The following is a 27,699-nucleotide window of genomic DNA, read 5'->3' on the forward strand; positions in this document are numbered from 1 at the left end:
TAACGGAACTTAGAATAAAAGGGGTATACCGATGAATGTCCATTTTGTATCTGTGTATTCAAAATGGTTAGGATAGATATATAGTTACATTCTCTTAAAGAATAGAATTATTTGTTCTAATGGTGTTTGTAAATAGGATCTCAAGTCCGCATCTTGTACAGCAATTAACCACTAAGAAGAATATATGCAGTGTGTTAGTTACTGAAACTGTCCTACCGATTTGATTTGAAACTGTCTCTTTGCTGTTTATCAATAAAATTATGAAAAAAAAAAAAAAACCCACTCCCAAATAATGCTACTGCTAGGAAAGCAGTTTTTATTTTTGTTATTTGGTTCCTTCTTTTAACAGAGACAAAAGGTGAGACCTTCGGGTGTCGGGCCACCTCCTTCATCTCCTCCTGCGCCTCAGGAACATTCACAGGGATCACGTCCTTCTTCAGCAGCGCCACATACCTTGGGGCCACAGGGTCAATGACCTGCAATGAGCACAGCCACGTCACAGTAGAGACTGCACCACAAGTACAAGAAGGCACAGCACAGCATGGCAACTGGCTTTCTTTGTTACTGCATTTACTAATTTTTTGGTTCATCTGACACTGCTTCAGTAATATTTAAATGTCAAGTAGAAAAAGGGAAAGGAATCATAAGCCAAGATGACAGGATCGATTCAGAGTCCCTTCCCAAGAATAATTTGGCAAACGAATAGAAACATTCTGAAAATAATCCTCCAATCTGGTATCTGCAGTGGAGAACCCTGTGGGATCCACATTAGTCCTTAATATTAAAAGATGTTCGATTATGTATTGTTGCAGAACTCCATTTCAAGAAAATCCTGGCATCTTTAGTTCAGTATCAGTTTCTATAACCAGTGTCAGGCAAAACATTGCCATCAAAAGAAGCATGGCATTAGTCACTATAATAAGGCAACGCTCTAGATGAAAAGTGTAGTATGTCACAATCAGGTTGGGCATCCCTGAACCAAAAGTCTGTATCTGAAAGACTTCTGGTCCCAAACATTTTGGGACACTCACTACAAACTAACATATAGGAACCGATGGTTCCCCAGGCCTAGCAAGGAACATAAGGAGATGAATTTCAATTCTGCTTTGCCAGACCTGCGCCACACTCGTGCTGCCATCCATTCTACCTCCTAACAGCAGGGGGAGCCCTTCCCCACCTCACTATTGAAACCACTCATGATGACCAATCCTGACAGTAGTGTTTAGATACTATATAAAGCACTAGGGTGAAAGACACAGCTAAAACCAAATGTAGAGTCAAATAGCTAAGTACAGTTACAGTTACTCTTCCCATTTAGAAAAGTGTAGGAGGATATTATTTGACTTCTGCAAAGAGTTTTGTGGAAACTACGCACACCCCCGGAGCGGAGGCCATTCATGCAAGGTTTGTAATTTCAAACATTACCCAGCCCCTCTAAGTTCACTGGTCAACTCTTCCCTGAGACCTCAAGGTCATTCCTCCTCAGGGCCCTCCTTTCTGCATCTCCTGGGCAGTGTGATCAAACAGTTCATCTGTACCACAGCACTCAGTTTAGTGTTAGGCTGGTAAGAGCAAATTTCTTTGAAGAAACCCAAGATGGCCCTAGCTGAGGGCCCTCATTCAGTGTCCTCGGCTGACAGAGCTGAACCTGCTTAGCACAATGGGCTAATCAGGAGGCCACTGCTAGCACAGAACTGGGGTTCTGAGGTTGAGGCACAGCTCAGTAGCAGAGCACCTGCACTTGGCCAAGCCCTGTGCAATCCACAGAACTGCAGGAGGCAAAGAACTAAGAAAATAAAGCAGCGCAGAACAGAATGATGATTCACAGTCTGAAATAAAGCCTGCAAGTCTATTTTTAGCAAGTACTCTACAGTTTGGTTAGGGTCAGATGAGTTTGAGAAACGCTGAATTTTAAAAGACTTAATTCCTTTTCAGTGCCAATATCACAATTATTAAAGACTCTAAAGCAGTGGTCTTCAAATTAATCCCAGAATCCCAAATGTCGCCAACAGGTGCAGTGACATACGCAGACAGACGTCCACACAGGCAATGGGGCAAGCCCAGGGTTGGAGGGAACATGGCTCCAGCCTGCAACTGTCCAGCCACAGCCGCTCCTTTCACGTATCTCTTCTCACAGTGCAGGACAGTGCAGAGTAGCATAACAGAATATTTTTCCCACTGGCAGGCTCCACAAGTCTTCCTTGGGGGCCAGGGAGACAGTGTGTATGTACCTGGCCAGCCAGGGGCAGACGCAAGGGGGATGGGATGAGGCTTATGGAAAACTGGCAGACCACTACTAAAATACTAATGAAATTTAAAAATCAAAGCAGTAAATGAAGGTTGACAGAAACAATAGCTCTGAACCTTCAAGCTGTGACTTTTCTGCCTGGACTGGAAAGTTTAGCATGTGAGTAAAAGCAACAAGAAAATCAGCAAGGTCACTGCAAGGCCAGCCTACGAAATGCCTCCTATCGAGTCAGCACAGCACAAGTGTCTTCTTTAAAAAGTGGATCTCCGTGATAGTACATGTAACCCCAACATGGAAATACTACGCACACTTTCCTGTCAGGATGCAAAGTCAAGCCAAGAAAACAAGTACAAAATCTAGTGACTTCACCTCACCACCGACCCAAATGTCACATGCTCCTGTCTTAAAGATGACATTAAGGGTAGAATATCCTGGACTTCAACATGAACAAAGCAGACTGAGAAGACCCCTCTACTTTCACCTCTCTCCACATCACACTGAAAAGGCACAAAGGATAAGTCCAGGAGACTGGGGGACAAACTCTGGAGGCTGAGGAGACTGGGCACTTCTCCCCTGCACACAGTCAGGTGACACCTGTTCCCTACCCACATTTAGCCATGTGGTAGGTAGGAAGGGGAGGGAAGAGCCAGGGCAAGCCAAGGCATGATGGGCAGGAAAAGCCCTCAGATCTGCGCTGTGCCTCATTGCAGGGGCAGCTGCAGCAAACACCTGTGGAAGCGCTGCTAGCCCCAAAGAGGAGACAAAAGTTACTGACTAGGAGGTTTCCCAGCTAGCCCATACGTCACCTGCAGGGAAGCTCAGCTATGGCTCTCCCCAGCAGCCTCCAGTTTTAAATCTGGGCAGAGAACCAAAGCTAACCAGCATCTGAGAACTGCCTTAGTATAAAAGCGAGAACCCAAAACAACCAACCTGGAGGACAGAGATACTACAGGGAAAGAAATTTGTTTTGGGCAGTGCTGGGAACTGAACACAGAGGTACTCTACCACTGAGTTATATCCCTAGGCCTCAAAAAAAAAAAAAAAAAAAAGCAGACAAAAAAAACCCAACCCTTTTTTAATTCGAGAAGGCTTTCACTAAGTGTCCTAGGTTGGCCTCAAGCTTGCAATCTTCCCTCCTCAGCCTCCCAGGTAGCTGGGGTTATAAATGTGTACCACCACAACTTAATATTAACACTGTAACCCTAAAAATAAAAAATAAACAAACTGGAACCCTGAAGCATTAATAGGAAGTATTTTTAAAATTCAGAGACATCTTGGAAATACAATGGAATGAATGAAAAGTTCGAGAGAGTAAGCAAATAAAATTGAGTAGATCTACCAGAAATAGAGTTAGAACTCAAATTGGAACATAAGAGAGAAAAATAGAGGAGAGGCGGGTCCAGAACTCCAGCCGAGTTCCAGGAGAAAGCGTGCACAGCAGACAGGGCTCGCTGGCCTCCCATGTGGGCAGGGCGGGCTTTGGCCTCCAGCTCACAAGGAAAGGAGGAACAGGTGAGGAAAGGAAAGGAAGGGAACAGAAAATCCCAGAAAGCCTCCCAGAGTGAAAGGAACACACATCCCGGCAAGGACACAGTCCTGGGACATGGAAGGACACACACGCAGAAAGGTTCCTCGTGTGATGTCCAAGTGAAGAGTGGAGCCAGCCACACATGGCACTCTGGAAGGCCCAAGGCAAAGGGTACAAGTTCAGACCCCACTGGGCAACTTGGTGAGATGCCATTTAGGAGGTCTGAACAAAACATTTAGAAAGGGCCCTACACATAGCATCCCCAGCACAAAAACCAAGCCACATACAAGGTGTCCAAACTCTTCACGCCATGTTCCCCTTCGCAGGCAACTTCTGGGGCAGAGCACAGCAAAGCAAGAGAGTGACGACAGGTGTGGTGGCAGGCACCTGCAGTCCCAGCTACTCAGCAGGCTGAGGCGGAGAGCAGCTACAGCCCAGGCGCTGAGACGGCCCAGGAAACAACAGTGAACCCTGGCCTCAAGTGACCAAAAGAACAAGAGCCAGAATGTAGGCAAAGCAAACACCAGACAAACCCAGAGCAATTCCAGGAGATGAACCAAAAGCCGGTGGACAGCTGTGCTCAGAAGCTACCAGAGCACTAATACAGATGCATGAACAGTACAAAAGACTGGTGGAGATGTCCCCAAGACGCACCTGCAAGCATCCCCAAAGGGTATGAGGCTCTGGGTGGGAAAGTGAGTCAACTCCTGGACTTTGAGAAAAACTAGGAAAGTAAGCCAAGGACAGGGGAGAGCTGGAACTCGGCTACACAGAAAGCAAAAGGTGAGGAGAACAAGTGAATAATACCTAAGCCCCTCTCAGTAATCGTGGAAAGACAACAGAAGGCATGAGACTGAAGCTGAGCGGCACGCGCACTTCAGTTAAGGGTGTGGGCAATGAGTGCCGAAGAATCAGCGCAGAAGGAACTGAAAGCAGCTTCTCCAGGGGCAGAACAGGGAAGGAGAGGAGCGCACGCTTGTCTCCCACAGAGCCTACAGAATTCTCTGCAGTGAAATTAAAACTTCATATACTTAATGAACATCTATAACTTAAAGACTTTCTGTATATTTATTTAGACTGCTGTCAAATCTATGTAGAATATATGAAAGTGTGAACCTTTAAAAATACATAGAGGGCTGGCCAAAGAGACAGCTCAGTGGCACAACGCCTGCCTGGCAAGCCCAAGGTCCTGAGTTTGAGACCCAGTAACCCCCCCCCCAAAAAAAATGGAGAAGTTTATCAGTTATCTTCACCTGTAAATTCTACTCATGTATTATTAGTAACTGCAGCAACAGAAAGAACCAATTAATAATTCCATTAGATATCAAAAATGATCAGACACAATAAATAAAATGTGAGACACATGCAAGACAAGCAACTACTTCTTGAGGCAAGACATGAGCACATTCAGGCAGCAATCCCAACACAGGGCGCACAGAACACAATCACAGAGCTGAGTTTACCACACGGCATTAGAACGCTTTGCCTTATTATAGTGTCCAAGCACCTGCTTCCACTTAGGAAGTAGCGATGGCAATATGCAATATTCCTCATTTGATTTTCAGCTAAGAAAATATTTCATTTATTAAAAAAAAAATAATAAAGGCTGGACTCAGAGCTAGGGATCACAGTGATGGGCCTTCACAATGCGATGCAGTGTGACACGGAATGTTAAACCCACGTCCTCTCAGCATACAGGGACGGCACAGTGAAGCTAAACGAGTCTTTCCTTTGCCACTGAGACCAGAGGACACAATTTTAAAACTAGGAATAATGCGTTTTCAACGCATTTGCATTAGCAGTGCCCATTACAGATTTTATACAAATGTGATTGTGCTGTAAAGCTTATAACATCTCAGATAACACATAATATGCTTAAAGCTAAGGCAAATAAAAGCACTAAGTAATACCTTCTTACAGAGGGCTCGCAGCTTGAAAGCAGAAAAATGAAATGCAGAGTGTTCATAAAAGATATAAGGAAAATGCTATTATCACTTCCAAGTCCAAGTTGGTTTGTTTCAATTATGGTTACTTGTCAGGGTAGCTACTAGGCTTAATGCCCCTGTGCAGTATTTACAAAGGAAAACATTCCATTTTCCTGGAAGTCTACAAAATGATACCATTATTCACGCATTTCTCTACTATGGTATAAGCACACTGACTTCCACGTGAGTACCATCTGACACTTGGAGGTGAGAGAACAGGGCTGACAGTGAGACACGTACCTTTTTGTTAAATGCCCAGATTTTGTCCCATTCCATGTTCACCACGGAACGTGAGGAGCCCTTGAGAAAAAAACAGTAAAATGATTTTAAACACAGGAAGTATTCAGTAGACTGTTAGCATGTTTAGAAAAAAAGCTCAATAAATACTGCAAATTGACTTCCACTGAGATCTGAAGCTTAGCATGTGGTGTGTGCCAGGTCACACTGTGCTGTCACAGCGCAGGCTACAAAGCGGTCAGCAGCAGCCAGCTACTTCATAAGTAGAACACTGGTGCTGCCACCATCCAGCCGCAGTTAGTTGCTCGGGACACTCCCAACCACTCCCAAGGACAAATAGTGCTAATTTCTCTCCTTTAAAAGCATTTCTTCCCTCATATGGTACAGCGCAAGCAAGGGGCAGAACCAAACCACACAGTACTGCCTGCAGGGACACTGGTGCACCCTGGGAATGTAGACTGTGCGGGACTGGCCGGCTCACCTGAGCAGCAATGAACTGCTTCAGCCCCTCTACCGTCATCCCTCTCCGCAGCACGCCGCGCACCGTGGGGAACCTCGGGTCGTCCCTGGGAAACACGGACACACGTAAGCACCGAGGAGTTTCCCAACTCAGCACTTAGAGCTATTGGTATTTGGTAAGGAACAAGTTATATGTGGCTCATTAAATATTTGAATAAATAGCTCAAATACAAATTGAAGGTACCTCAGTGAGCCCAGGTTCATGGAAAAGAAAGCTGCCTTCCAAGCAAATACTACAATAACAAAGGTATTTTGGGACTAATAAAAGTGCATTTTTAGAAAGATATAATGATTGGGGTGAGGGATTTAGCTCAGTGGTACAGCGCCTGCCTGGTAAACATGAGGTCCTGAATTTGAATCCCAGTACCAAAAAAAAAGATACAATGATTACATTTTCCAATATGGAAAACCCATGCATTGGTGTACTTTTTTTCATTGCACTTAACACATGTTCAAGTTCTCTATCCTAATGTGACCATGAGAATCTGGCAGATGTGTGAACACAGGGCCAAAGACGTGCAGATTAATATTCTGTAGGGACAGCTTTTAGGAGACCCACGACAAGCTTGACTTCTCTCAAATTCAGTTCCACAGTCAAATGGCATAAAGTTTGCATTCTGTAACACATCTGCTGGTCACTATTTGCTGACAGCAGTATAACAGCAAATAGTTAAGTTCCTGGCGCCTAAGGAGAGCATGCTGATCCATGTGAGGGTCGTGTGCACCAAGTCATCTTCCCCTGCCCCCAGGCGAGCCCCACACAGTGCCCTCAGTCCACAGAAGCCTCCCGCCCCATGCAGCACTGAGGTCCAGGACGGGAGCTCCCCAAATACGACTGCTGCAGCAGCAGAAACCTTTTCCTCTCCACCTCCCTCCTGAGGTCCCACTCACAGGGCAGACGCCACAGCAGGGGCTGTAGTCACCAGAGCAGCAGGACCACAGGGCTCTCCCTCTAGCAGAGGTGGCACACCAGGTGCCAGGGCCCCCTAGGGCCTCACAGGCTGGCAGCATGAGCATGTGGTGGGCCAGCCCAGGGGCTCAGGCCTCTCCACGGCCACCTCCGCTCAGTCCTCCCAGGCTGAAGCAGTTGTGAAAACCCGGTCTTGTCTGTCAATCCTAGGTAGACACCTACCAGCCATCCACCAGCCCTTCGTTGACAAACCACGTGAGCTTTCTCTTGGACAACACCGTGTTGTTGAGATTTAGCCGACTATATTCCCAGATATATGGCTTTCTTATGCCTAAGGCTCCAATAATCCAGTAAAACTGCTCGTCTCGGTCGTGGTACTCTGTGGTTCTCAGGGCATGAGTGACACCTTCAATGCTGTCCACTATGGGGCAGGCAAAATCATACGTTGGATATACACTGGAAAAAAGTTTTTGAAAGTCAGCATACAACACCCATGCTTCTCAGAACAAGTGGTCACAGGCAGCGAGTCTTATCTAAACCCTAACTTGTCCCCAGTGAAGAGTGCCTCAGGAGACAGCAGGTGTTCCCAGCTGGGAGTGGTGGCTCACGCCTGCAATCCCAGCACTCAGGAGGCTGAGGCAGGGTTGCAAGCAGAGACCAGCCTATGCTGCAGCAAGTTAAAGGCCAGCCTGGAGTACGTTGTGAGACCTACTTCAAACAAACAAATTAACAGATTTTATAACTTATAATACTCAAAGTCTATCAAAATACTAGGTTTTCAAAAGTCAGCTGCCCACTTAATAGTCAAACAAAAAAACAAAATTTGTGGGGCCGGGGAGATGGCTCAGTGGAATAAGCGCTTCCTTAGCAAGCACAAGGGTCTGAGTTCAATCCCTGGTTCTGGAAAAAAAAAAAAAAATTGTGATTTAATACACAATTGGTTTGGCAAATTCTAAAATTCTACCTGTACTGGGCAACATTTATCATGGTAGGAAGCAATAAGCAATACCCAGGCTGAGTCGAGGGCTCCAGCTTTTGCACACTACCGCTCAGCCTTGCAGGAAACCCAAGGGTCTCCGAGGGATGCAGTGCAGCACACTTAATCATCAGTCGGGCAAGGCAGTGCGTGCCTACTCGGGAGGCTGAGGTAAGAAGACTGCAAGTTTAAGTCCAGCCAAGGTAACTCAGTGAGACGCCATTTGACAATTCAGTTGGGTGGAGTAGGCATGTGCCCCGTGCTAGAGCACCTGCCTGGCACACACAAGGCTGTGGGCTCAATCCCCAGGACTACCCAATAGAACCAAGCACTTAGTCAGGTGCAGGGGCACATGCCTATCATCCCAGCTACTTCAGAGGCTGAGGCAGGAGCATCACGAGTGAGACCAACTGGGCAACAGTGAGACCAGGTTGCAAACAGGGAAACACAAAGAATAGAGTGCTTTGCAAGGTGAAAAAGGAAATTATGCTAATTAAAATCCCACTTATGATGGATAGTCTTAAAAACAATTTCTGCTTAAAATGTTACATGACCAGGGATATAGGTCAATGGCATAAATACCTGCCTGGCAAGTACAAGGTCCTAAGTTGATTCCCAGTACAGGAAAAAAATTCCACTGAAAATAAGATATAGATACAGTATAAATTTTCCACTTTTATAAATACATTACTGCATTATATCTTCTAGTTTTTAAAATAAGACCTAAGCTACCGCTGCACTGTGATTTGTAGTCACTTGCCACCAAAAATGTGTATCTCACAATCTCTTTCCACAAGCATTCAAAGCATTTGCTTATGCAGTAATCACCGTGTGCAGACAGACAGACCTACATGCAAGCCATATGCGTACACGCCTTGCACAGGGATCCCTAATGAAACCTGAGTTTAAAGAAAGGTCCAGCCAGACCATCATTTGTGGGAATTTCACCCCAGTTATTTCAGAAGTTATATCCTGGCATTTGTATGTACATACTTCCTTCTTCAAAATATCGCAAAAATTATATTCTATAGTTTACATAAAATAAAGATTTGGGACAGAATGAATCTGCGTAAAGAAAAAAAATCTATTATGTGCAAAAGCTTTGGGTTTAATAGATCCCAAACAAACAAAAACAAAAGCACAAGTTCTATTACCTCAAAAACCTAATCAAAAATTAAAAAACAGTGCTACTTCCTTGTATTGGTGTGTTGGTCACACCTCCGTAACTATACTATGACTTTCTGCTTTCAGCAGTGAACTTACACCCAGCAAGGTGTGTCCATCAGGGACCCTGACCTCAGCCGGGGGTGGGGGAGGCCAAGAAGTGACGTCCTTCACCTGCACCCACTCCATGAGAAGCAAAGGAGGTGGGAGTAAGGACATTTATACACACAAGCATCTAAGAAATAACCTATGAGCGACCTCAACGGAAACAACCACTGCCGAGAAGCCCTGAGGAAAGGCGGCCAGGCCAGGGAATGCCAGGATGGACAGGTATGACGCTTCTGCTCCATGTGGAATGGAAACCAAGTGGCAGTGCAGGAAACACTTACTTGTATCGACTCCTGGTTCTCGGGTGAGGTTGAATTTTGCAGCGATAAAGGGTGGGGTCCCTCATGCACCCGTTGTTACTACTCATGTCAATCTTAGCTCTCAAACAGCAGGACTGACCAAACTGGCTCCCTTTTTTCATTTCTTCCCACATCTGGAGATTCTTCTCAACAGCTATAAAATGACATACGACAACTTATCTAAGGTGTTACTGATGTGAATTAAAATTACTTCAGAAGTTTTATTTGATTCAAGTTTTCCTACTGCACTGTAAACAGATTTCACGGGTTTAAAAACTGTAGTGATTACAGTATCAAATGGCAAAGGCAAACACAGCACTTCCTTATAAAGGAGGCCTAATGCACATCTGGGGACACCCTCCCTCCCAGCAGCAAGCTCCAGAGGACAGCAGAGGAGAGGCCACATAGGCTGCCGCCTCGGTTCCCCAGCACGGTGAGGATGCGCAGCCCCATGGTCCTGCCCAGCTGGGATTGCCAGCCTCCTCCTCTTCCCTCATGCACAGCAGGGCCTGCAGAGCAGATGGTTCTCTTCCTCCGCTGCCTCTCATGAACCTGGGGACAGAATGTCGGGCCTAGCCCTTGGGGCCCACGGGCGTTGGCGCTGCAGCCCGTGCCCGTCTGAAGAACACGGCTCGGGCTGAGAGCCTGGGCCCGGGGGCTCCCTGAAGGTCCTCTTGTCCTCCCAGGGAGAAGCAGGAAGCATGTGGATCGAAGGAAGTAAGAGCTGACAGAAAACAGCGATACAGGAAAAAGTACTCTTCTCCCAGGTACCTGTGCTCCCACCACATCAGAACCCTGAAGCCGGGGACATGCGAAGAAGGAAGTGCCATTAAAGACACTGGCCCAGGGACCACCAGGGATGCCATAGTGTTTCACCCACACACAAAGAATCAAGCGCGGGCTGGTGAGATGGCTCAGTGGTCTAAAGCACCTACTTAGAAGAAGCTTAGCAAAGCACAGGGACCACGGTTCAATCCCCAGCACCACATGCCAGCCAGCCCCGCCCCCTGGTGGGCTGAGCTGGCCACACACATACACACACAAATAAATAAATAAAAATTAAAAAAAAAAAAAAAGAATCAAGCACACCTGCAAGTCTACTCATGAACTACCTTGGACAGTTACATTTTAAGCTATGTGTAGAGGTTTTGACAGTTTCCAGGAGGCATACTGGGGACAAGGAAGGCTTCTTTTGGCTCTGCGACAGTGATTCCCAGTGACACTGAGAACATCACACCACACACTCCCACAAACTGAGGAGACCAGGGCGCTAACAGCACTAAGCACCAGACATTTTAACAGTGGGTGTGACGGTGCAGGCCTCTCAGCCCAGCACTCGGGGCAGGGGCAAGAGGACCACCAGGATTTCAAGGCCAGCCAGGGCTACTAGCAAGACCCTGCCTCAAAAAAAGAAAACAATTGTCATGGGAGTTCTTTAAACAAAACAAAGGCACACAAAACACTAAGAAGTAAACTCAGAACACACACACTTCATACGCATCTGTGGTGCTTGAAAGCAGTAGGAGAACAAAGGCTGGGGTGCACACCTATAATCGCAGCACCCGGGAAGCTGAGGCAGCAGGAGCACCACGAGTTCTAGGCCAGCCTGGGCTACAAAGTGAGTTCAAGGCCAGCCTGAACCGCATAGCAAAACCCTGTCTCAAAAAGACAAGATAAAAAGAGTAATAGGGGCTGGTGAGACAGCTCAGTGGTCTAAAGCACCTACTTAGAACAAGCTAAGCTAAGCAAAGCACAGGGACTGCGGTTCAATCCCCCAGCACCACATGCCAGCCAGCCCCGCCCCCTGGTGGGCTGAGCTGGCCACACACACACACACACACACACATAAATAAATAAAATTAAAAAAAAAAAAGAGATGAATTAACATGAATCAACCTCAAACCAGCCTTTCTTGTAAACAAGAAATCACGTACCCCGAGGAAGCACAGCCCAAGAATGTGAATTAAGTTCTGCAACACTAAATGTGCCTTACAGTTGTTTCTGTGTCTGGACTCCACCCTCTGTTCGCGCTCTGCTTTCATCTGTTCCGCAGGAGTGTCGTCCACATAAGCCTTCCCTTCTTTAATTAGCTTCTCTGCGTATTTCATGATAGTTTCAAAATGATCTGAGGTGTAAGTAAACTGATCTGGTTTGATATGCAACATTGCAACATCTTCCAAGATAACCTGCAATGAGAAATTACAACAGCATCAGCGCAGCTTTTGTGTTTTCTTAAGTGTTTTAATCCTTGATACTGTATTTTGAGCAAATGTAATATAGCCTGAAAATGGGTATGAAAGTTGTATGATAATAAGGTCAGGAAAAAAGGCTATTTGTGTTATTAGGCTCCACCTTCCAGCAGAGAGCCGGAGAGCGCTGACCCCGTGACGGAGCCATGTGCTTGGAAAGGCTGGTGGCTGGCGGCCGGGCCAGCAATCGTCTAACCCACTTCAAAAGCATCACAGCACCTCAGAATAAACAGGATAGAAGAGGAGAAAATCATAGCCTCCGGTAATGATTGAGTGTTTCATTCAAAAACTTAAACTATGTAACAAAAAAGAAACCTGCTTCCAGTGAGAGACTGTTAGCTTTAGGAGAAGCTTTTAGGTAAATTTTATAATAATCAGAGAAGAGTATTTTTCTTTGTTACAGGAGTTCTGTATCCTTGTCAGAGGTCACAGACATGGAACACACAGGTGAGGTGAGAAGAGCAGCCCGAGCCGTGCAGGCACCCATCACCCTCTAGGAGGAGGAGCTTTTCTGGGAAATGGCATCACTACACTTTTAATTACCTTCTCAAAATCTTCCTTTTCTTTCTCAGGATTTGTGTCATCAAATCTCATGATCAGTTTCCCTTTAAAGTTAACCTGGTAGTGCTGGTTCAGGAGAGCAGCCTTTGCATGCCCAATGTGTAAGTAACTACAACAAAACATTCCAGAGAGACTCGTTAGCAGGCTTTCACTTGATACTGCGATCTCACCTTGCTGAGGAGATGAGAACTAAACCCAACTTCCAACTGGTACTCCAGCCGACTTATAAAAAGATCTGGCTCTGACAGACAAGACAGTACAATATTTATAAAATAAACCTAAAAACTACTTCACACATACACTCTCACAAAGGAATGAAGTGCTTGCACACATCACAAGCTTACAAGTCTTACTCTTCGCAAGAGGAACAATCATTTACCAGAGGCAAATTCTTCCTGGTGCTCCCCAATGGCCCAGCTTTTCTAAGACCTGATGCTACTGGGCCAGACTCTTCCTGGGCTCCTGCTGGCAAGCAGCAGGATGACTAAGGCAGACAGCTCATGAGAAGCCGGAACCCAAGAAAAGCAATGGTACTTCCCTAAGCTTCGGTTTTCTCAAGCGCTAATAAAAACATCCTAACCAAGTGATTTCAAAGGGGCTGGAGACACAGCTCAGTGGCACAGTACCTGCCTGGCAAGCATAAGGTCATGAGTTCGATTCTGGTACCAAAAGAAAAAGGAAAAAAAACAGAAAAAGAAAAAACATGGACACCAAATAAATTCAAAGGTCTCTAGCACCAACACTCCACACATCAGGATCTATGAAAACAGTACTCTGTTCCCTTGGGAATGAGCTGATTTTTGAGAGGCATAGAAGAAGATCTCATCAAAGTATTTCTCTGTCAATGCAGTGGGCAAAAAGCAACATTCCACACCCCTACTGTTGAAAACATACCTGACCAGGCAGAAACCAAGCTGTGAATCAAAAAGATTAAAAAAAAAATCTCCAACCTTAGCCAGGCGCAGTGGGGCATACCTGTGATCCCAGCACTTGGGAGGCTGAGGCAGGAGGTTCACAATGAGTTTGAGGCCAGCCTGAGCCACAAAGCGAGGTCAAGTCCAGCATGAACTGCACAGTGAAACCCTGTCTCCAAAAGACAGGAAAAAAAAAAGTCTCCGAGGTATGAACAAACCATTTAAGTAACTCACACCCATTTTTATTACTTTCAGCTGCTAACAGCAGGAGCCGCACTTTAAGACAGCAACCCAGGTGCTCCTGATAGCGTCTGCCTGTCAGCCAGCTAGGCAGGGGGATGGGACTAGAAATCTGGGGAAGTAGTGAGACTGTCTCAAACACAAAAATAAGAGGAGTTGGGGACAAAGCTCAGTGCTCAAACTGGTCACCCAGTTGGATGGCACACCTCAGTTAATACAGTAAGAAAGGAAAAACAGAACATCCTTAAAATCAACCAATGTTAGAAATCCACGTCATTCCAGATAAATCATTTATTTCCAGAAGGGTTAACCTGCACCAGCTAACACAGACAATTACAATGTAATACAGCTAGAGTTATTCAAAACTTCTTACAAAAAACAAAGAACTGTATGTGCTATCCTAAAGATCTTCAAACAGAAAAAAAGACATCAGAAAAAAGCCAGAGAAATCTCTAAAAGTATGGATTTCATTCAGAATAATCTACTGAGCAGGGCACAGGGGCCTGGACCTGTAACTCCACCACTCTGGGAGACTCGGGCAGGAAGTCTGAGCCCAGCCTGGGCTAGGTAGCTGCTCCATCTAAACAAAGCCAAACAAAAACGTATCTATACTGGCTCATTACTTACGACAAATGATAGGCCATTTCTGTACTACTTCTACAACTTTCTGTAAACCTGAAATATTCTAAAATTAAATTCTTATTTTAAGTAAAATAAAGGACTGTAACTTCTCAGAAAGAAACAGAAATAATGTAGAGTTTTCAGCGAACACAATGCACTCAGCCACAACTATCCCCATGGTCGAAAGAGAGGAAGGCTAAATGCACTGCCTGCCCAAGAGCAGCCCGCTGTGTGCTCAGCTGCCACTCGCAGGCTAAGTGAACAGCAGCACCGAGGCATGGCAGGCGTGCAGGGACCCAGAGTGGGGCTCAATCTCCAGCATGAGGCATGACGAGGACGAAATCATAGCAAATCTTAGACTAAAATGAAGCTATGTGTGAATGTGAAGTAACACAAGAACACAAGGACTACATCAGAGTCCCAGGATACTGAAGGCACAGCCTAAATAAAACAGCTAAGACCCACGCTGTATTAGTGAGCAGGGATCCTGAAGTTGGCTCCTGCCCCACGTAACAAGAGTATAATGCTTAGTTTAGCTGCAGACTCCAGCCGGATGGTGTGGGTTTAAATCTGGCAGGTTACTGAAGTGTATGGCTCAGCATCTGAGAGCACTTGTAAAACAGAGATAGCCCACCTTCCTCACAGGGCTGTTAGGGTTACTGGGTAGTGTCTGCTCCTAACAGGGCACACACATGCCCAAGTGTGGGAGCACACGCTCATCTCAGCACATGGAAGGCTGAGGCAGAAGGACCACAAGTTCAAGGCCAGCCTGGCAGCTCAGCATGACCCTGTCTCAGAAGTGCAGGAGATATAGCTGAGCACAAGGCCCTACGTTCAATCCCTAATATGTGTCTGTGTGTATCTGTCACACACATACATACACCAAGCAAAAATGAGCCTTTTGTCCTTTCTGTACACAGGAAAAACAAAGAACACTTTAGCAGTGTAAGGCGGATATGATCAAAATTAGGAACTCAACTACTGATTTATATACTAAATTCCAAAACTGAAACAGAGCTAAGAACACCGTCTCTGAATTAAGACATTAACTTAACAGGGACAAATATAGTTCACACTAAACGTATGACTGTGAGAAGCTCACTATGCTAAGAAGTAACGGTGACAGAAACACATGATGATTCACTATGGGGAAAAGTGTTTTCTTTTTAAAAGTGGTTATCAAAGCATGAAGGACATGCCTCAAAAGAACAACAAACGCTCACCAAGTGCACAGAACAGAACACTGGCCAGCAGGGGCCATGCCATCAGCGAGAATGAAGCCAGTAAGCTGAGCATTATTTATGGCTGTCACACTGAACTACCCATCACTCGATGACTGATTCTGCTAATTTTCCACAGTCACTATTTCTCTTTCATTTCTTTCCTGTGAGCTTGAGCCTAGCCTGAACTACAAAGGGAGACCATGTCTTCCAAAAAACAAAAAAAAAAAAAAGGAGATAAAATCTGAAACTCCTGAAATTAAACTGAGAAGAGTCATGTTTCTATAAAGCTCAGCACAGCACTCTGCTATCAGGCAGGCTCCAAGAGGGGCTGGTGGCTTTCAGCCCACACACCCTACACTGATGTCGCTGGAAGACCAGAGCCTGGCCTGGCACTTGAGGCAGCTGGGCAGGTGCTCAAACGCCGCCCGGCTCCGGGAGGGCCAGGTGAGGCCTACTCAGCCAGGCCGGAGTGATTCAGACACTGTTCACACACACCAACAGTTAAAGGGGCTGGGAAGCCCACTAAGAACAGAATGAGCTAGGTACAACTTTGTAAGACTCTCATTCATTTGAGAAAAAATACCCACCATGACATCAACTATTAATTGAAAGGATTGCTAAGAACATAAATACAACTCCTAATTAAAGAAAAGTCCCCAGCGAGGAGCAGTGTGCATGCCTGTAATCCCAGCACTCAGGAGGCTAAGGCAGGAGGGTCACTGTGAGTTTAAGACCAGCCTGGGCTACTAAGGGAGCTCAATGCCAGCCTGAACTGCAGAGTGAGATCCTGTCTCAAAAATATAAATAAATGTTATGTCTCCAAATCTCAAAATTATATAAAAATTATATCTTATTCATGGATGCCTGATGTATATTTAAAATGTTCTATTTTTAGGTATTTTCTTTTTGCAACTAAAATTCTGGAATGAATTAAACTGTTAAGCTACCTCTGATGGATGGCATACCCTACCATCCAACATTCCAGGAAGCTGAAGCAGGAGGATCACAAATTCAACATCAGTCTGGGCAACTTAGCAAGACTTTGTCTCAATTTAAGGGGGTGTGCACAACTGTAACCCCACCACTTGGGAGGCTAAAGTGGAGGATCCCTGCAAGCTCTAGTCTGAACTGCATGGTAAGACTGTGTCTCAAAATGGGTTGGGGGGCTGTGCAGCTCCGTGCAAATACTTTAGGTTCAATCCTTAGTTCTAACAACACAAGCCTCTTTCATTCCATTAGGGAACTAAAACTGCCCATTAAATACACACTAGGTAGTAAAGAATTGAGAAACTACTAAAATGTTTAGAATTTTAATCCCTGCTCTGAAAATACTAGTCATGTCCTTCTATACCAACTTATTAAAAATATTTGACCCCTGATTTAAAATTCGCCACAGACCAACTCCATGGCTGTAGGAGGTCTCCTTACCCACTGGCTTCCGGGGGAAACCTGACGGTAACCTTGCCCATCTCTGCACCTGGAAGCTCCACAAACTTCCCCACATCTTGTTTCTTCTCTGGTGCCTAAAAACAATGTCCACAACATGAAGTCACACAGCGTAATGCTTAGGGATACATTCACTCAACAAATAGTTCCCATTATGTGCCAGGCACCCTGACAAGATGGCCAGGACCACCCCGAACTGGAGGATCCTGAGCTGGTGTGGAGTATAACACACGTGTGGGTGTCATCAGCGCGCCAGGGAAGGGATGCAGCAGAGGCTCTGAGGAAAAACTCGGAGGAGCACATAGCAGGCTGGCCAAGGAGTGTGTGGCCATGCAGCTAGAGGAAAGGGCCTGGGGTGCACAGGGCAGCCATGGCTAGCAAGGCAGGCCATGGCCAGCAGTGTCGGGCCAGGGCTGAGACTAGACCACAGGTGTGCTTATCCCCGGCTCTCACATTCTGGGCCACAAAGAGTGCTCAGGGGCAAAGGAATGATCTATCTGCATTTTCTAAGACAGTGTCCTGGACAGTTCAGAGAAAGAAGCCCACAAAGCTCAGGCCGAGGGTAGGCACCTAACTACACAGAGGTCAAGGAGGCCTCCAGCAAAAGCAGTACCATGGGGAGGGACAGAAAGCAGACCTCTGGCTATGAGAATAATGGGAATTCTTAGCAATTAGATCAAAAACTGGTGAAGGATTAACGAAGACTTCTAGGAAAACCGACTGAGTAAGCTGTGGCATCTTAACTATGCAGATAGCAGCTGGCAAAACTTCACTGCACCTAAAAACTGTCAACAAACACCACTGGGTGATGCCTGACATGGAAAGCTAATCTTGAGAGAAGACTATTTGGGGCTGAGGACATTCCCACTGTTCTCTCCATACTACTCTGCCTGAAAGATCAGGAGAAGATTGCAGAACCCAGGACTCAAAGGTGCAAACACCAGAGCCCAGTGTGGAGGTGCGTGTCTGCAATCCCAGTCCTGGGGAGGCAATGCCAAAGCAGAAAAGCCCCCAAGTTGGAGACCAGCCTGTCCTGCAAAGTGAATTCAAGGCCACTTTCAACCATGTAACAAGACTGTCTCAAAAACAGAAACAAAGGGGCCGGGGAGATGGCTCAGTAAAATAAGCACTTCCCTGGCAAGCGCAAGGGCCTGAGTTCAGTCCCTGGTTCCACAAAAAAAAAAAAAAAAAAGGAAACAAATCCAGAGCACAGAGGCAAGTGACAGGCTTCATGCTAGAGTACTGTGGCAGCATGTGTGAGAGCCTGGGCTAAATCCCCCAATACAGACAAAAGCAGAACCATACACAGAAGATTCAGGAAGACAGCTGCACACCTATGAGACTGAACGCAGCGTGGCTCCACAGCGATCAGTGCTTTGCCAGGCACTGTGGCCCAAGCGTGGCCCGTGGCTCCCATCCCAACCACTAGAAGGCTTCCATGGGAGGGTTTCAAGTTCACAGCCAGGTCGAGCACCCTGGCAATATCATATCTCAAAACACACAGGGCTTGGGATGTAGCTAAGTGCTCCCTAGGTTCGATCCCCAGCACCAAAAGGGGGGGAAAAAAAAGATCAGGGCTTTTATATTTTATGTAGTTAGTTGAACAGAAAAACTCAAACCAAGACTTAAAAGTGGTGGAGTCTAAGATCTTTCGCTCATTTCTGAAAAGAAAATAAGCTTTGTGAGCAGAAATTATCATTTTTGTTTTGAAACCTGTGGTTTCAGCTAGACTGAGGTGTCAGGGTCACAAAGAAAGGTGGCAACTGGGCTGGCCAGATAGCTCAGTGGACTAAAGTGCCTGCTTAGGCAGAGCACAGGGGTTGGGGTTTGATCCCTGGCACCACAAGCCCTGGCGGCCCCACTGAGACAGCAACTGAGACTGGGCGTGGTGATGCCCACCTGTAATCCCAGTGCCTGGGAGGCTACAAACAGGAGGATCACCATGAGTCTGATGTACATAGCGAGACTCTGTAGATACTACTAAAGGAAGGAAGGAAGGAAGGAAGGAAGGAGCAAGGAAGGAGAGAGAAAATAAAAAATGAAAGGCAGGCAGCTTACCGTCCTGGCCTGGCTGGCTGAGACGCCCCACTTGGCACTGACTGACTGGAAGACCCGCTGGGCCTCGAGAAAGCTGAACCAGCGCTTCACGTGCACCGGGCCTTTACTTTGCTTCAGCTCTTCCTGCCATGCAGCATTTTCTGTCAGCAAACACAATTCCAAAACCATTCAAGAAATGTCCAAATTTAGAATTGTCATTGTTAAGTAAATTAGATTAGCTTTAAGTTGTGCTTCTGCAGCAAAATGTTTTTTTTTTATTTATTTTTATTAATTACATGTATTTATTGTGTGTGTGTGTGTGGCCAGCTCAGCCCACCAGGGGGCGGGGCTGGCTGGCATGTGGTACTGGAGGATTGAACCGCGGTCCCTGAGCTTTGCCAAGCTTGTTTCAAGTAGGTGCTTTAGACCACTGAGCCATCTCTCCAGCCCCTGCAGCAAAATGTTTAAAATCTAGGCATACATACAAATGTTTGCTAATATTCTAATGTGTTTTCCAGAATTAAGTTCAATTCACTGACATTCCCTAACACAGGATCCCATCTTTACCTCCTGCTACATTGTAAGGCCAAAACTTCATTTCACAATTAAGGAAAATTTTAAGAACATCAAGTAAAGAGAACAAGAAGTCACTTGTGGCTAGGTGTGGTGGTACAAACCTGTAAGGTAAACTGTGCACTCCGGGAGGCTGAGGCAGGAGGGCTCCAAGTTTGAGCCTGGCCTCAGCACGTTAGCAGGACTCGGCCTTCAAACATAAAAAGTCAAAGGGCTGAGCAAGAGGGTGCTGCCAAAGGGGCCAGCGGCTCCTTGGCAGAAGCAGGACAGCAGCTCCAAAAGAAGGGCCATGGGAGGCCCAGGGGCAGCAGACACAGGGACCACCTACAGCACAGGGCAGTGGGAAGGGCTGTCTCTCTGTGAGGAAGGTTGGTACACTGGCCCATGTACTCTGTAAGAAATCATTGCCTAAGAGGACGCGTTGCTATTAAAGCCTCTCATTTTGAACACACTTAGCCTATCATTCTTGCCACTTTTGAAGCTCTTCTAGAAGTCTTTCTTCATGTCTTTACAAGGTATGATCAAAAATATGTTAGATGCTGCTGCCAATGCCGGCCACAGAAAGGAGGCTGGTAAAATATCATGGTATATTCTCATCCCTCTTATTCGCCAGATCTGGCAGCATTTGACTGCTGGCTCTTCCCAAATTCCAAATGACCATAAAAGGTAAAACATGCTGAATCCATTCAGGACATTAAGGGGCTGGGGAGATGGCTCAATGGAATAAGCATTTCCCTGGCAAGTACAAGGGCCTGAGTTCAATCCCTGGTTCTGCAAAAAAAAAAAAACAAAACCCAATAAAACAAAGTTTTACAAGCATTTCCCTGGCAAGCGCAAGGGCCTGAGTTCAATTCCCAGTTCCACAAAAAATAAAGTGCTAGCCCCAGTCAGCCTGCCCTCACCTTGCCCGCCAGTGCTGTCCTCTGCTCAGGGCTGCCCTGTAAGGCCAGACTGACTGGAGTTGCCATTCCCATTCAGGACATCGAGAGAAACAGGATGGCATAATTAAAGACACTTGGGAAAAGAGGACTCCCCAGATCTGCTTCAGAAAGTGGCAAGAATGAGGGCAGCAGTGCATTCAGAGCAGGAGGGAGTGTTATGAGGGGGACTCATGGCAATGTGTCTTTTACCGTCACATATGTTTTTAACCTAACCATTCACTGTGAGGGTTTAAATCCAGAAGTCCCCCAAAGCTTCAGGAATTCAGAGGTGGGAGTGACTAGATCTTAGGCATTGGATCCTAGGTTTAGCACAATTCTGGGTGTGAGTGGCACCAACCAATAGGCTCACAGCCTGGATGGAATACTAATGGAAAGAAGGAGTTGTGCTGTCTCCCACCGCCATGCCATGAACTGCTTCTTCTCCGCCACGCTGTCCTGCCTCGGAGGCAGCTGATTATGGACTAAAATCTCTACTAAGAGTTAAAATATAACTGTCTTCCTTTAACTAGTGAGTCTCAGGTATTTTCTCCCAACAAGAAAGTACCTAGGACACTACATTTCTAGACTGTGCCTCATATACACATATGCAGAACTATGTAGATACACACACATGCATATGCATATGCATATACGGAAGTGTACACACTTCTTTTTTTTTAATTATTTATTTATTTTTTATTTATTACATTTATTTATTGTATGTGTGTGTGGCCAGCTCAGCCCACCAGGGGGCGGGGCTGGCTGGCATGTGGTGCTGGGGGATTGAACCGCGGTCCCTGTGCTTTGCCAAGCTTGTTTCAAGTAGGTGCTTTAGACCACTGAGCCATCTCTCCAGCGCCCGTACACACTTCTTACCCACTAAAATGTTAGACGATTAAAATGGAATATCTTAGGCACAATGGTACACATCTATCATCTCAGGTACTTGGGACTTAGGAAGAAGAGAGAGGAAGAGAGAAAAAGGGAAGGAAATCAGAGTATTTTAAATGGAATTATTAGCTGATACCTTTTAGGGTGGCCCAGACACAAAAATCTGCTAAGGTCAAAGAGTTCCCAACTAAGAATGTTCTCAGAGACAGGCAATGATTAAGCTCGTTGATTGCAGAAGTAAACAAATCACATGAAGACAATTTTGTAGCACTAAACTCCAGCCAATGATCAATCTGTGAATATAAAGAAAAGAAATGTACTCCATAGTGTGGCTTTAAAAAAGACCAAGAGAAATGATGCTAGTTACCCGGAGCAACGTGCACCACTGCTGCAAGACTGCGTTCCTCAGCCAGAACCAGACAGTTCTTACCTCCAATTTTAGAATTCACCATTATGTGGAGTTGATTCTGGCTGCCTGGGATATGCAGTGGCACTCAGATAAATGCTACATTTTGTTGTGATTTTTTTATGTCAGGGGTACACGACAAAGAGGTGACTCATGAAAGAAAAAATACTGAGAACTGGTGGGAGGAAAGAGTAATCAACTGACCTAACCCAAAACATAGTATCTGGCCAAGCGGATTAATCTCTCAAAGAACAAGCAAGTAAGCAGTAACAATCACTTGTGTTCTGAATTTTACTAAGTTTAGGAAAGCTAGAGTAGAATTCATATTCAGGAAAACCAGCAACTCTGGAGAAGTACTGAGAGTTCTGGTACTGGCAGCCGCGTCAGGCATGCATCTCGACGCTATGCTGAGCGCCAGACCAGGAGCAATGCAGCTCTTGATTCTTGTAGGCCCCTGCTCTACGCAAGGCTGGATGGACGGGCTCTGCAGTCCACCAGCTACAAGATGCCAGGGCTCGCAGAGGGGAATGAGGGGGGCCTGGGAATAAATATTCAAAGTAAGAACTATAAAAAAGGGCCTCTTTTCCTGCCATGCTAGAATTTAGGGGTCATGCATACTTGGCCATCCTCCTGAGCTACAACCTCCACCCGAGAATTTTCCTGAAAATTAAGAACAAAATGAACATTTCTTAACTTGCTCTATAACTAACATTCTGTTCCTATGCTCAAGAAGAATATTCTCATGAGATGACAAGTCTCCCAAAACCCCAGCATGACAGTTGGGCAGAGTAGTACCATTCCTGTAATACCAGCTGCTCAAGAGGTCAAGGCAGGAGGACTCCAAGTGTGAAGCAAGCCTGGGCAACTCATGGCAACTCTATCTCAAAAATAAAAAGTGAAAAGGACCAGGAAGGGGCCAGGGAGATGGCTCAGTAGAATTAGTGCTTGCCTGGCAAGCACAAGGACCCGAGTTCAATCCCTGGTTCCACCAAAAAAAAAAAAAAAAAAAAAAAGGACTGGGGATGTAGCTCAGTGATAGAATGCTTATCACTCATGTGCATGTCCTGGGCTCAAGAACTCATATTGCGTAATACCAATGAAACCAGAAATATAAAGCACACAGCACACACTGTTTGCATTTACCTCAGCGTGTTCCATCAGGTTAGCACCATACAGCCCGGCTGTACTTGCAACTCTAGCCAGGTAGCGAAGGATGGAATTAACTTCCGTGAAAGCCACATTTCTAGAACACAAACAGAGGTTAGATATTATGGCTGCTCTAGCAAGCCAGTAGTCATAAGACATAAGGAAAAATGTAAAAGCATAAATCTTACTATATTTAATGTTCTCTACTAATATTGGTTTTGTTTGTTTGTTTGTTTTTTGGCAGAACTGGGGATTGAACTCAGACCCTTGCACTTGCCAGGGAAGTGCTTATTCCACTGAGCCATCTCTCCGGCCCCCAAAGAACTGAGCTAGGGCCAGGCCCCCACTACTAATATTGTTTTAACAGTCTAAGCACTTGCCTGGCAAGCGCAAGGACCCAGGTCTGATCCCTAGTACCACATACCATGCTGGCCCCAAAACCCTGGCAGGGTGGTGCACAACTGTAATCCCAGCGCTGGGGAGGCTGAGACAGGAGGATCACTATAGTCTGAACTGTATAGCAAGACCCTGCACCAAATAAATACATAAATAAATAAATATTTTTTAAAATACCTCTACTAATCCCATTCTTTTTTCTATCACATGGCAATCTGTTCTGAAATAGCCATTTAAATTCACTATTCCCCTTCTCAACAAATGTTCCACAATTTTCTTTCTTTTATTTTAAATAACCTGTGTAGCCTTGGAAATATAAACACATAACTGGGATATGGAGAAAACAGGGAGTCAAAGTAAAAGCCAAGAAGCCAAATGCCGTATGTGAGCATGGGGCACATGAGCACCAGGCATGGTGGCTCACCCATGTAATCCTAGCACTTTGGGAAGCTGAAGCAGGAAGACCACTAGCAACAAGACCCTGTCTCAAAATTTACAAATATGTAAGGGCTAACTAAAGGGTGCAGTTCAGGGTCAGGGTACTGGATTCAACCCCAACACTAAGAAAAAAGGAAAAGAGGCTAGTTCTAGACACTTTCAGAGAAAGAGGGCAGCTCGAACAGCTTCAAACCCTGCCACACCAGGACCAATGGCTGCTCCTGCAGCCCAGCTACCCAGAAGGCTAAAGCAGGAAAATTAGTTCAGAGGTTCCAGCCCAGATGACACTGCCCAACCCTGCCTGCAAAACACCCAAGCAGACACTGTCAGGATGGATTAAAAACCCACTACAAGGTCATAAGATAAAGAGACTAAAGAAACACATAGTAATAGCAATAAAATTTCCAAAGCAGATTTGAAGAAGTGGACTTGTAAGTACAGATCAATTAAAAAAAAAATTTAAATTTCAGATTCTCCCAAGGATGTGAAACACCGATGGAACCCACACTCTGGGTGGCAGAGGGAAGTGAGCTGTACTAAGGACTGGATGAAGGCAGGTTCCAGAAAGCAGACTCTCAGGCCTCACTCTGCTAGGCGACCCTCTGAGCCAACGCTGGCCGAACTGGAGGTGTTCTCAGATAACTGTGGAAGCCAGAGGATGAAAGAACCAAGGTAGAACCCCAGAGGTTCCCCACATGACCAGCTCAGCCAGATCACCCATGAATAAAACATATAACTTAGCAGCTTTCATCTCTTTTAGTTCAGAAAAAGGCCAGTCATTTAGAAAGCCTTAAGCAAACAGTGGCGAAGATAAATAAAAAATGTAACTTGGATGGCTGGGGAGATGGCTCAGTGGAATAAGTGCTTCCCTGGCAAGCACAAGGGTCTGAGTTCAATCCCTGGTTCCACCAAAATAAATAAACAAATAAATAAATAAATAAAATGTAACTTGGACAAATCAGCGAAAGCTTAAAGATACATTTAAATCTTCTGGGCATGATGTGCATACCTGCATTCCCACCAGCCCAAGGAAAGATCATCACAAATTCCCCAGCCTGGCTACTGGTGGGCCGCTGAAGGCTACCTCAAACTACACAGAAAAATGCATCTATAACACCAGAAACAAATTTAAAAAAATGAAAATAAAGAACCAAAACTAAAAGGACTGGGGAATGCAGTTCAGTGAAGAGGCCGTTTTTGTGCTGCATGAGTGGTACTGGGCTCAGTCCCCAGTACCCCTCGATCCTTCCCCAGTCTCCCTTCTCCAGTGCTGATGTCTATGCTGTGGACAGACCACGTTTATTTCCTGTCCTACTTGACTTTAGCTAGTTCTAATTTCCCACCAAAATAATTATTATACAATTAAAACCGTAGATAAAAACCCTTTTCTGCACTCCTAATTTCTTAAGCAAGATATGAGTGGAGCCACACAGCTAGTTGACAAGCAGAAGCCTCTGCATTCTGTTCCTCAGGATGATGAAGCATAATTCTTTCTAGGAACAGCCTGCCTAATTTGCAAGTGAAACCAGCATACAATATTCAATGCTGAATGTTTTTAAATGCTAGTACTGAAAATTAAGATGCAAAAGCACTTACTCCGAAACACGAAGAACATTCTCTTTCCCTTCTTCCACAGAAATGCTGACATCACCTTTCACGTGCTCTGCCGCCAGCAAGGCTTCTGAAAAGGACAGGATGAGAAGATATTTCTTTAAGACCAGGTGGGAGTTGCAACTTGAATCATAAAGCAGTGAGAATGAGTCAACAAGCCAACAGTAAGGCCTGCAAAGGACAAAAGTTATTGCCCAGTAGTCTGCAGACAGGAAGTCTAGTCTCTTGTCTTACAGAAATAACAATCCACCAATAGCACTCTGCATGCTAAAGTGCTCAGCTTCCAGATCCTGACACTCAAATTCATCTTTTCATGCCTCAAAAGACAGGAAGCAAGTAGAACACGGTCTTGTATAAAAATGAAGTGCTGGCCAGGGGTGGACAGTGAGGCAGGAGGATCACCGCAAGTACAAGGCAAGCCTGAACTGCATAGCAAGACCGTCTTAAAAAGACAAAGCAAGGGGCCGGGGAGATAGGGCCTGAGTTTAATCCCTGGTTCTGCCAAAAAAAAAACAAGACAACACATATAAAAATACAAAATACAAGCTACCATCAAAACCCCTAGTGCCGGACGGATTGCTACTGCTAAGTAGAATGCTAACTGCTGTACAACTGCTATAACCTTTCTAAGACCCCCGAGGAGTTCCTTTCACTCCCACTGAAGAGGACACTTGAGAGGTTCAATGGCCAAGCCCAGCGCCACTTGCTACTCAGATGGCAGGCAAGACGTGAACGTGGGCCTGAAGCAGTCCACACCTCAGACTGCAAAAACACGATAAGAAAGTCTACTGAATCATTCATTAATCCTCTGTCCCCTGATCTGGTTATGTGCCAACTACTGGAACTCGTTTCTAAATATCATGCTCTACTGGAAACAGGACCCTGTCAGGGAAAGCACAAAAGAAGCCTGGAGAACTGTGCTGGAAACCTACCTGTGGTTTGAGCCCTCTAAAGCCTATGCTGTAGAGTAGTTCCCACTGTCACAGAACTAAGAAAGGGGGCCCTAACGAGGTACTTAGTTTGGGAGGCCTCAGCCCTCAGGTATGGACTAACACTGGGCTGGCCCCTTCCCTTCTCATGCAATCTCTCGGCTCTCCTGCTGTTAAGACACAGCAGGGAGGTCGTCGTCGTAGCCAGATCCTTTGATTCTGGGTTTCTCTGACCCCAGAACTAAAGCTAATAAATTCCTGTTCACTGTAAGTGAGCCACTGAATAGTATTCTGTTGGAGTAGCACAAAGCAGAAAAGGACACCAAGGAATAATCAAAAGACATGAGAGCTATGCCAAAAGGACCCAGAAGCCAGGTTGGAAAGGTTCCTGCTGACAAATTAGGGCAACTTGACCCTTAAAGTAAATGAGATATTTTAGCACAGCCACACTACAAAATGCAGTCCAACAGATAAAAGGAATGAACCCGTTATAGGCAACAAAACAGATAAATTGCAAAAGATCTATCCTAGGTGGAAAGGGGAACACATGATGATGTGGTCCACGCAAAACTGTAGAAGCAAAGCAAAGTGACCAAAAGCAGATCACCACCAACAGGTGCAAGGGTGGGAGAGTGATGACTGCAAAGAGGCATGCGGACGTTTTTTCTGAAGTGACCAAATAATTACGCTGTCACTGTTGCAGTGGAGATTTATATACTGTATCACTTCATATCTGTCCATAAATCTGTGTACTTATAACTGGTACCCTAAATAACACAAAACTAAATTTTTAAATTGAAATTAATTTTTAAAATAGAAAATAAAAATAACACAACTTACCGCTGTGAATTCTTATCTTATTTCATTTGTGGTGCTAGAATTAAACCCAGAGCGCCTTGTACATGCTAGGCAAGCATTCTTTTTGTTTTCTGGTCTTTTGAGACAGGGTCACACAGTTTGTCCTGCCCCTGAACTCACTATGCAGCTCAGGCTGGCCTTAAACTTGTAGTAATTCTCCTGCTTCAGCCTCCCAAGTGCTAGGATTACAGGTGAACCACGATGCCCAGCTTTAGCCATGAATTTTTTTTTTTAATTTTTATTTATTTATTTATTTATTTGAGAGA

The 27,699-nt window shown here is 45.4% G+C and overlaps 1 protein-coding gene across 1 annotated transcript in view; it reads right to left on the reverse strand.

Moving 5' to 3' along the window:
• Eprs (glutamyl-prolyl-tRNA synthetase) overlaps positions 1–27,699 on the reverse strand; it is a 61,358-nt gene that overhangs the window by 29,648 nt on the left and 4,011 nt on the right. Inside the window, exons 2-13 of the mRNA XM_004626879.2 lie at positions 25,632–25,716; positions 23,199–23,298; positions 21,786–21,942; positions 19,287–19,426; positions 17,211–17,305; positions 12,767–12,893; positions 11,968–12,160; positions 9,957–10,128; positions 7,650–7,883; positions 6,480–6,564; positions 6,002–6,061; positions 366–476 (exon numbers count right to left, since the gene is read on the reverse strand). Coding sequence (XP_004626936.1) covers positions 366–476; positions 6,002–6,061; positions 6,480–6,564; positions 7,650–7,883; positions 9,957–10,128; positions 11,968–12,160; positions 12,767–12,893; positions 17,211–17,305; positions 19,287–19,426; positions 21,786–21,942; positions 23,199–23,298; positions 25,632–25,716 — 1,559 coding nt within the window. The remainder of the gene's footprint in view (positions 1–365; positions 477–6,001; positions 6,062–6,479; positions 6,565–7,649; positions 7,884–9,956; positions 10,129–11,967; positions 12,161–12,766; positions 12,894–17,210; positions 17,306–19,286; positions 19,427–21,785; positions 21,943–23,198; positions 23,299–25,631; positions 25,717–27,699) is intronic.

The sequence above is a fragment of the Octodon degus genome, unplaced genomic scaffold, assembly GCF_000260255.1.
Source record: "Octodon degus isolate 3935 unplaced genomic scaffold, OctDeg1.0 scaffold00017, whole genome shotgun sequence".
Lineage (NCBI taxonomy): Eukaryota > Metazoa > Chordata > Mammalia > Rodentia > Octodontidae > Octodon > Octodon degus.